Genomic DNA, 9,496 nt, shown 5'->3' with positions numbered 1-9,496 from the left:
CGTTCGACCAGACGGCTCGGGGTGACGGTTGCCCTCGCGCGGCCGGGACAGGCTGCGGCACAGGGACGCAGACAGAGCCCAGGGAAGAGGCCGCAGAGACAACGACGGAGCCGCCGTGCGGGGGGGCGGGGCAGGCGCCGGTCGGAGAGGACATGCTCTGCGAAGCTGACTCCGGCGAAGGGGTCGTGCTCGCCGTCGCGCGGGAAGCCTGCGAGAGGGCGGGCCGGAGGGGGGGTAGGGGGGGGGAGGTCTACCGCGCTCACCCCTGCACGCACCGGGCGGCGGGGCTGGGCCAGGCGGGCGCAGGCGGGCTGGGCAGGCATGGCTGGGCCAGGCGGGCTGGGCTGCCAGCGTCGGTGATGAGTCCGATGATGTTGTCCGAGTAGCGCGAGTAGATGTCGGCAGCCTCCTCGAAGTTTGTGCAGAGCAGCACCTGCCGGGGCGAGGGCATGCCGGAGGCGCTGCAGCGGCGCCCGCATCTCGGCCGCATCTCGGCCGCATCTCGGCCGCATCTCGGCCGCATCTCGCCTTTGGACGCGACTTCATCCGGAGCATGCGCTCGCGGAGGGTCATCGTCTCGCCGCGCAGCGACTGGTTCTGCTTCCAGAGCTCGAGGTAGAGGGTGGGCAGGTACGAGCCTCAAGGCGCGGGGAAGAGGGCTTGCTCTAGATGGCTTGCTCTCGGGGCGGTCCCGACGGCGGCGGCGCGCTGCGGCGATGGCGGGCGTGGCGGGCGGGGCGAGCGGCGCTGTCTCGCCGCGCTGTTGCGCGCAGTGGGAGAGTTGTCCTCGACGAGGAGGTGACTCGGAGGTGTCTCGGAGGTATCTCGGAGGTATCTCGGAGGTGTCTCGGAGGTGTCTCGGAGGTGTCTCGCAGGCTCTCGCACTGTAAAACTTGACGTTGTCCTCGACGAGCAGGATGGACTGGACGCCGTACTCCGAGTCGTTGGCCGCGTTGAGCCGGTCCTCCACCGCCTTGAACATCGCGGTGAAGAGCGACACGTTCCCTTGCCAGACAAAGGGCCACACCCAAGCGTCTGCGACGCGCGCGGAGCTGCCTGCGCGGCTGTCGACGGCCGCCGTGCCCGCCTTGAGGGCGGCGTCGCCAGTCTCCCACATGAGGCGCTTGTTGACGTTGATGCGCAGGTTGCGGTCGATGCGCGAGTCGATCGCCGTCAGCTCCGACGGCGAGAGCGCGAGCAGCCCGATCGGCAGCGCCGGGTTGACTTGCTGCACCGACGAGACGAACTCGCCCGTGTTCATCGTGCGGCCCTCGCTGCGGAGGAGCGTGATGATCATGTCGAAGTTGGTCGGGTCGGCGCGCACCCGCGCGAGCGCCGCCTCCGGCGTCGAGACGCGCTCGATCGTCGGCGGCTTGGTCAGCCCGCTCTCGGCGTACTCCTCGTCAACCAGCTCCGTGAGCAGCCCGTCCTGCTCGAAGGTGTACGAGTCGTAGTCGGAGCAGACGAGGAGGACCCGCTGCACCTTGCGGCTCTGCAGCCGCTCGAACTCCTCCACCAGCCGCGATGACACCTCCTCCTTTGGCCTGCCGTCTCCTTTGGTCGAGGCGCGGAAGCGAGAGAGCACCGCCTCGAGCTGAGGCTCGAGCCGCAGCTTGGGCGTCGCCATGGCGCTCCGCAGACGGCTGGCGCCGGACGAGGCCAGCCCGGGCAGCAGGCCACGCGACCGCAGCAGGGCGGACCGCATCGCGGCGGCTGCGCCCAACAAGGGCAATCACCGGCACAACAAACGGCGTTGAGCCAGGGTGAGAAATCTGCGCCAATGTGCTACTCGAGTAACACGGACCGGACGGTGTATGTGGGGCGGCGTCGGCGAGCGAGCGCCTCTTCCTTTGTTGTTTGTCGTTCGTTCGTTCGTCCACCAACCACACGCATCATCCATGGCTGCAGTGGCGGGCGACGCCACCAACACAACAACACAAACTCTCTCCAACACACCAACACCAACCAACACAAGTAGGCGCGCATTGAGCTCATGAGCTGGCATTGAGCGTACCAATTAATTGGGTCATACATAGCACCATGGATCCTTTCTGGTCCATCCCCTTGAGCGAGCCGGCCATGTCGTCTGCCTCGAAGCTTGATCTGCTTAGGATACCCATCACTGAGCCGACAATGCTACGGGTAGCCCCAGGGTGGCGCCCACCCCCATGCCCTCGGGCACTTGCCTGCGCCCTCGCGCACTAGCCCACGCCCTGCCCCGCAAGATCTCACTCCATCCCGGCCTGCGGCATACCTCGGCACCCCCTTGCACGGAATCTGAGCGTGAGGGAATCTGAGTGTGAGGGAATCTGAGCGTGAGGGAACCTGGGCAGTGCCGCGTAGTGGGGCGTGCGCGGGGCGTGCGCGGGGCGTGCGCGGGGCGTGCGCGGGGCGTGCGCGGGGCGTGCGCGGGGCGTGCGCGGGGCGTGCGCGGGGCGTGCGCGGGGCGTGCGCGGGGCGTGCGCGGGGCGTGCGCGGGGCGTGCGCGGGGCGTGCGCGGGGCGTGCGCGGGGCGTGCGCGGGGCGTGCGCGGGGCGTGCGCGGGGCGTGCGCGGGGCGTGCGCGGGGCGTGCGCGGGGCGTGCGCGGGGCGTGCGCGGGGCGTGCGCGGGGCGTGCGCGGGGCGTGCGGGGGGCGTGCGGGGGCGTGCGTGACGTCCGTCTTTGTCTTGTCGTCTCGTCGTTCCTTGATCCACGTCTATCGCGTCGTCTCCGACGGTGTCTCCGCACTCCGCGATATCGCGGGCTAGCGCCTGCATGTTGGCAATCGTTCGGTGCCAACGGTACATGAACGGTTTGTTTTGGTTGTCTGGTGGCCTGGAGCCTGACGGTGAAGCCTCACTGAGGTCTGAGCTCTGTACTGAGGAACAACACAAACTCTCTCTCTGAGGAAGGCGCGGGGGCTTGCTCTGATTTTCGGAGTCTCCGACGCCACACTTCGACTGTGAAACCCTCTCGCTCGCGCTAACACGGGCGCGCTTCTTCTTTTCTCTCGGCTTGTCCATGGCTTGTCACTCCGCGCTGGTTCACTCCCGCCCGTGAAAGCATCCCTATATAGGAAGCCAAGAACAAGCAAGCCGCAGACGGCCTCTTACATTCGACACCACAGTGGGGGGTGCCGGTGTCGCCTATAGTTGCCCCCGGGGGGGGCGTGGACGGGCCCCCGGCCTCTCTACCGGTACCCTATATTCCCACCGACGCTGCCGATCACTTGTCATGTGTGTGTGTGTGTGTGTGTGTGTGTGTGTGTGTGTGTGTGTGTGTGTGTGTGTGTGTGTGTGTGAGAGAGAGAGAGAGGGAGAGAGAGAGAGAGAGAGAGAGAGAGAGAGAGAGAGCGTTAGGTGGGCGTATTATCACGGCCGCTTCTCTTTCGATCCCTAAAATCTCTTTCCTCGCTGTGCTCCTTTTTGGGAGTTTTAGATAGTTTTGGTACCTTTTTCGAACCTGTGTCGGTGAGAGAGACCCCGCCATGGTTGAATTCTCTTTCCTCGCACGACTGGGAAACCTCTCTTCCTGAGCCTGTGGCAAATTCTATCCGCTCGAAGTTAGGAAGGCAATCATCTTTCCCAGTGTCGTGAGAGGAGCAACTTGGAGCACTTGGAGTCCTCAGTGCAGTTATCAACCGCACACCCAGGGCTGGGGGAGCTGAGAAGCGCACCCAGCGGGCCGGATGATTGGCATCGGGTTGCGGGCAAGAAAGCCCTAGCCCTGGGGGGTGCACGTTCGCAGGGAAGGGGCCATAAAGTAAATAATCACGGGTCACCGGAGGCGCGAGGCGGCTAGTACCGCGCTCCGGGTTTCCCCTAGCAGCGGAACGCCCCCTCTACTCGGAGCTAGCAGACACCAGACACTGGCACGACACACACACATTCGCTACCCAACGCGGCCAAAGGATATCCACCTCGAGAACCTCGAGAACACAGAAAGAAAGAAAGAAAACAGACAACCCAAGGGAGGGATGGGAGGACGGCACGCCTCGAGAACACATGGGGAGCACTGTGCAGAGCAAAATTCTCTTTCTCGCTTCAACCTTCGTGCCACCTCGCGGTCGCCCCCTTCTCGTCGTGGTCTCCCTTGTCGCTTCTTCCTCTGTCGCGTCGCTCTCCTCTGCCTCGTCCTGCGACGGCGCCGCCGCCTGCCGCTCCCTTGCTCTCGCTGCTCGGCGCAGCTCTGCCCTCCTTGCTGCATATCCTGGCCCCTCGAGTCTATCGAGCTCTCCTCGAGCAAGGACGAGTCTTCTGACGCCCACTGCTTGCCATGGATGAAAAGAAAGAAAGAAAGAAAACAGACAACCCAAGAGAGGGATGGGAGTACGGCACGCCGCCACCACACAGGGATTTTAAGGAGAGGAGTGTGATGCGCTAGCCGTCGCCGATGAGCAAGGTGCACACGCGGCGTGTGAAAATTCTTTCTGCACTCTTCTCGGCGCCGAGGGAGTCTCTCGTCGCGTTCCGACGCCTGTGCGCGGCACCATGCTGCTCCGCTCCGCGCGCGGGGCCCTCGGGCTGTCGCACGGCCGCGTCCGCTGCATGTCGAGGATCGGGCGCGTCCCGGTCAAGCTGCCCGAGGCGGTCAGCGTCCGGGTCGAGCCGTACGCGGCCGGCTCGCTGCACCCGATCAAGCCGCCGACTGCGCACCGGCTGCGGCAGATGATGAAGCGGCGGCCAGACAAAGACTCGTTCCAGGCGTTCGGCACGCCGCACCGCGTGGTCGTGAACGGCCCCCTGGGCGAGATCGCCGTCCCGGTGCACTCGTTCGTGGACGTGGCGCAGCCGGACGCCGAGACGCTGCAAGTCAGCGCAAAGTGCGGCGGCACGACACGGCTGGGCAAGACGATGTGGGGGACGACAAAGTCGTACATCGCCAACGCCGTGCGCGGCGTCTCGCAGGGCTTCCGCAAGGACCTCGAGCTGCAGGGCGTCGGCTTCCGCGCGCGGATCGAAAAGGCGGACGGCGCCCTGTACCCGGTCGAGACGCTGGTGCTGCGGCTGGGCTTCACCAACGAGCTGCAGCTGCCCGTCCCGCCGGGCATCGAGATCTCGTGCCCGACGCAGACCACGATCGCCGTCTTTGGCTTCCGCAAGCGGCAGGTCGGGATGGTGGCGGCGCAGATCCGGAGGTTCCGCCCGCCCGACGCGTACAAGGGCAAGGGCGTGCGCTACGTGGACGAGGTGGTGCGGCTGAAGCCGGGCAAGCGGCGGTAGTGCTGGGTAAGTTTTTTTTTATCGTAGCAATCTTCGTTGTGTGCTGTTGTGTGCGAGAGGTGGCGAGCGGAGCAAGTGCGGTGTAGGCGCGCCCACGCGGCGCAGCGGCTCTCCCGCGACCATAGCCCCTCCCGCAGCCGCAGCCGTAGCCGCAGCCCCAACTCTTGCTCCTCTTCTAGTGTCGGGTAGCGACCACGCGGGGAGGGGACGGATTGAGTGATCCCTCGCACCAAGATCGTGCAGCGACGGCACATGTTCCTGAAAAATTGTGTACATCATGCATGTGCTGTCGCTCGCGTCCTGCGCTGTCGTCTGCTCGTGGAGTGCCGCTGCTCCCGCATTCCATCTCTCCGTGAGCCCGCGCATGGACCGGGCCGTGAGCCCACGCATGGACGGGGTGGGTGCAACGTCTGGCGCCGGCAGCGCACGCGCCAGCGGGAGCACTCCCATCGCGCTGTCCTACGGTGCCGCCGCCGGCGTTCTGATGGCCGTCTCGCTCGGCGGCAGCGTTGCGTTCGAGCGCGCCGTCCTCGGCGCGACAGGCTTTGCGCTGCTGTGCGACTTTGGCCCGTCGGCTAGCCGAGACGTCGCCGCCTCCAACCGCGCCACCGCGCTGGCCGTGGACGACCTGATAGAGGCCTCTCCCGCGGCGGTGCTCGTCGATAACTTTGTTCACAACCTCGGCGCGGAGGACGAAGCGCAGCGCGAGGCGCGAGCGCAGGCGCAGGCGAAGCTCCGCGCGTGCCAGAACTGGGCCTGCTTCGTGCGCTCACGCGTCGCTGCGGACGCGGCGGGCGCCGCCCTCATGCTCCGGAACGGCGGCGCCTGTCTCGGCGCCTCGTGCATGCTCGCCGCACACGCCGCGTGCTGGGCGTGCGGCTACGCGGCCTCGCGCGTCGACCGGGACGGCAACCCGGCACCTATATCGCCGCCGCTGGCGCGCACCCTCGCCGCCGTTGTGGGCACGCTCACAGGGGCAGCTGCGATGGGCGCCTTCGCCGGCAGCGAGCTGCTTCGCGCGATCGGTGGCTGGGGCTACGCCGCCGCCCTCGTGGCGATCGAGCTGGCCCGCCTCGTCGCCGACCGCGTGCGATCGCGCACCCACGTGGGACTATAGCCGGCGTCGGTATGTGGGACACGACCAGCTGCTTGCACAGGTCAAACACGGTGGCCACACTGTCCATAGGCATAGCGCCCTTGGTGCACTTGGAGTGCAGTCGGTAACCTCACATCTAGGGCCGGGGGGCTAAGAAGCACTGTACTTTAATCTTTATGGAAGGAAAATGAGAGAAAAATCGGCACACAAAAATCAAGGTCGAGCCGCCTGTAACTTTAAGAAAAAGCAAGATGTTCACTTGTTCACAGCCAAATTAAGTTTAAGAGAAGGAGCTCCCTTGCGTTTCTAAAGTCTTAAGCGCCAGATGCGAGATGGTGGTTGGTGCCGGTGGCAGCTCTGTTCCGTGTTCGGCTCCACTCGCACTCGCTCCGCTCGGCTCCGCTGTCCGCTCGGCTCCACTCGCCCGACTCGGCTCCGCTCCCTCGGCTCCGCCCGGCTCCGCCCGGCTCCGCTCGGCTCCGCTCGGCTCCCCTCGGCTCCACACTCGGCTCCACTCGGCTCCACTCGGCTCGCTCGGCTCCGCGCTCGGCTCCGCCCTGAGGGTGTGCATGACCTAGCTGAGCGCCACAAGCCCAGCTCGTCAGACCTGGCGCTAAAGACTTAGCGAGGCAAGGGATCTTGAGGAAGTGAGGTACTGCTCCGTTCACCCTGATCTTGCTGAGCAAATTCCTCTTGTAGCTCGATCGGTTGTCACACCGCCATCGCCGTCGGGGAGAGGGGGGCCGACGCTGCTTCCGCAGCGTGCACCTCGATCCTGTACCGTGTTTGTTATGACCCCCCCCCAATGAACACACCAGCGAGGGACGTCTGAACCACAGCGTGTCCCGGTCCATAGTTTCTCTTCTATCCGTTAGCGTTACCATGTAGAGCAAGGTCGAGGGCGGGCCCTTTCGGGCTCGGGCCGCCCTCTCGCCCGCACCTCTGCGGGGCTTGCACGAGGGAGGGCGAGACGATCGAGGGGTCCCGTACCACGCGGAATCGACCCAATCGAGTGCTACAGTTGTAAAGGGATCTCAAGAAAAATGTTGCTTGGCGGTAGGTGAGGTCGAGCCCTGGTTCACCCTCTGATGTCCGCCGAGCCCGATCGTGAGCCGCTGCTCGCTCTGGACGTCATCGATGTGGACATTCTCCCCGTCGTGGCGCGCGTGTCGGCCTCTCCCACTCTCCTCTTTGCGCTCCGCCGCGTCTGCAAGTTGTGGCGCGATGCAGTCGATGGAATTGACAGGACGAGCAGCGTTTGGCAGGAGCTGCTGTCGGCGTTCGGCGTGCAGGGGCGGCTGCCGCCCGAAGCGGATAAGAAGGCAGCCTTCGTGATGCTGCTGTGCGAGCCTCGAAAGCTCCTCCGCCGCTGCTCGGTGCATGTCACCGCGGCGCCCCGCGTCGCGCGCCTGGACGATCTGCCGCGCGAAGAGCTCGCCGAGCTCGCCGCACGCATGTGCCAAACGAGCGCGGACGCGCTCGCTCTCGCCGACACTACCCTCTCTGGCGTGGATGCGGAGGGCGAGGCGGCAGCTGAGACGGGCAGCGCAGGCGCGGGCGTGTCATGAGGCGGGGGGGGGGGAAGGCGGCTCTCGCTTTATCATGCGAGAAGCTATGCTAGGCGGGGGGAGAAGGCCACTCTCGCTGATCTTGCGAGAAGCTATGCTCGAGGACCTTGTCGGGCTGCTGGGCTGGCTGATGGCTGTGGGCGAGGAGGCTGCCACCAGCTGGCGCCTTCTGGCCAACGACGTCCTCCTGCGGATACCGCTCTGTGAGCCGGCGCTCGCTTTGTTTGGCGTCTTGATCGAAGTGGCCGCACGCGGAGAGCGGTCTGCGTGGATACCGGCGCGGATGTACGACGAGTGGCAAACGTGCGCGCCGGCGCTCGCGTGCCGAATAGCCGACCGTGTGCGGGGCCTGTCCGAGGACGACAAGCGGCACGCTCTCGCGTCCCTCGAAAGCCTCAGTCGCAAGGTGGGTGTGCGGCTTCTGGGAAGCCTTAACAACAACTATGCCAGGCGGCTCAGCCTTCCCACCACGGCGTCAGTAGGGCAGGCCGCGTGCGACCTTCTTCGGACAAGGCTGCACTCGCCGCCTGCTGTACTCTGACTATGATATCTCCGTAGCCCCCACAACCGCCCCACCCTGAGCCCTGGCTGTCAGGCTGTCAGGTGCAGTGAGGTGATCTGTCGGGCTGTCGGGCACTCTCTGTCAGGCACTGTCAGGTGCCTCAGAGGCACAGCCCCCACCGCCGGGGCGCCGCGCGGGGCCGATGTGATCGGAGAGATCCAACTTCCATGTAGCATGTTCCAAGTATTTCACATTTCCAAAAGATCGACGACACACAAAAATGAAAGTAGGGAGGCTCGGAGCGGGATTCACTGACCACCCACTGAGCTCTGTCTCCCCGCCGTTCCGAATACGGTCCGAACCGCGAACCCGAACGCGCGCGCGGCGGGCGCCGAAGCGCCGCGTCACAACGCGGTCCCGCATTGTGGTCATGCAACGTGCCAAGCGCGCGGACACGGAGACAACGCCACCATGTGGCCTACCCCAGCACAACCCCGACGGGGGCAAAGACCGCCCCGTGCTCTCCGTTCCCGCAGAAGACGTGAGCGCCCACAGACGGAGCCACCCCTGGCGCGCTCGCGAGCAAGTCGAGGCAGAGGACCAACCGCCACGCCTCGCCCGGCCGCCCAACGAGCGCGCGCGCGGCGTCGGGCTCGAGCGGGGGCGCGGCGGCGGGCGCCGCCGCGAAAGCGTCCGCCACGAGGCCGCCGGGAGGGCCAGTGCCGAGCCCCGGCGTCGCAACCGCCCACCCAACCACGCGCTGGCCTGCGCTGCCCTCGTCGGTGTCCTCGTCGGCCTCGACTCCTCGCACGAGCCCCGCGATCGCCTCGCCGATGCAGCCCACCCCCTCGCTCGCGACAGGCGCACAAGCGGCCACTGCAAGCACGGCGGCCGCGCCGTCGCTGGGAGTCGGCGGGCCGTCGCTGGGAGTCGGCGGGAAGTCGCTGCGCAGCAGACGGCTCAGCCGCCATCCCCCGGCGCCGGCACCAGCCCCCTCCTCACTAGCCCCCTCCTCGCAAGCGGCGGCGACCGCGGCGTCTCGACTCACGAGCAGCGGGGCGAGGGCGGCAGCCGGCACGACCAGGGCGGTGCCGCCCGCCGCCTCTGCAGCGCGCGGCGCGGCGCCCG

At 66.4% G+C, this 9,496-nt stretch overlaps 4 protein-coding genes across 4 annotated transcripts in view; 3 read left to right on the top strand and 1 right to left on the bottom strand.

Moving 5' to 3' along the window:
- Positions 1–1,753, bottom strand: part of EMIHUDRAFT_466716 (hypothetical protein) — a 5,418-nt gene extending 3,665 nt beyond the window's left edge. Inside the window, exons 1-2 of the mRNA XM_005791640.1 lie at positions 886–1,753; positions 153–208 (exon numbers count right to left, since the gene is read on the bottom strand). Of these exons, the coding sequence (XP_005791697.1) occupies positions 153–208; positions 886–1,705 (876 nt within the window). The 5' untranslated portion in view covers positions 1,706–1,753. The remainder of the gene's footprint in view (positions 1–152; positions 209–885) is intronic.
- Positions 1,754–4,527: 2,774 nt separating this feature from the next.
- On the top strand, positions 4,528–5,202 carry EMIHUDRAFT_70027 (hypothetical protein; the record flags this gene model as incomplete). The annotated part of the gene is made up of 2 exons (XM_005791639.1): positions 4,528–4,581; positions 4,684–5,202. 2 exons carry the CDS (start codon positions 4,528–4,530, stop codon positions 5,200–5,202), a joined length of 573 nt encoding a protein of 190 aa, XP_005791696.1.
- Positions 5,203–7,386: 2,184 nt separating this feature from the next.
- Positions 7,387–7,866, top strand: EMIHUDRAFT_223790 (hypothetical protein; the record flags this gene model as incomplete). Its single annotated transcript, XM_005791638.1, has 1 exon — positions 7,387–7,866. The coding sequence occupies one exon, from the start codon at positions 7,387–7,389 to the stop codon at positions 7,864–7,866; it is 480 nt and encodes a 159-aa protein (XP_005791695.1).
- A 94-nt stretch (positions 7,867–7,960) lies between these two features.
- Positions 7,961–8,407, top strand: EMIHUDRAFT_223789 (hypothetical protein; the record flags this gene model as incomplete). The annotated part of the gene is made up of 1 exon (XM_005791637.1): positions 7,961–8,407. One exon carries the CDS (start codon positions 7,961–7,963, stop codon positions 8,405–8,407), a length of 447 nt encoding a protein of 148 aa, XP_005791694.1.
- Between the last annotated feature and the right edge of the window lie 1,089 nt (positions 8,408–9,496).

Source organism: Emiliania huxleyi (assembly GCF_000372725.1).
Source record: "Emiliania huxleyi CCMP1516 unplaced genomic scaffold EMIHUscaffold_111, whole genome shotgun sequence".
NCBI lineage: Eukaryota > Haptophyta > Isochrysidales > Noelaerhabdaceae > Emiliania > Emiliania huxleyi.
This window is presented reverse-complemented; position numbering and strand designations above follow the sequence as displayed.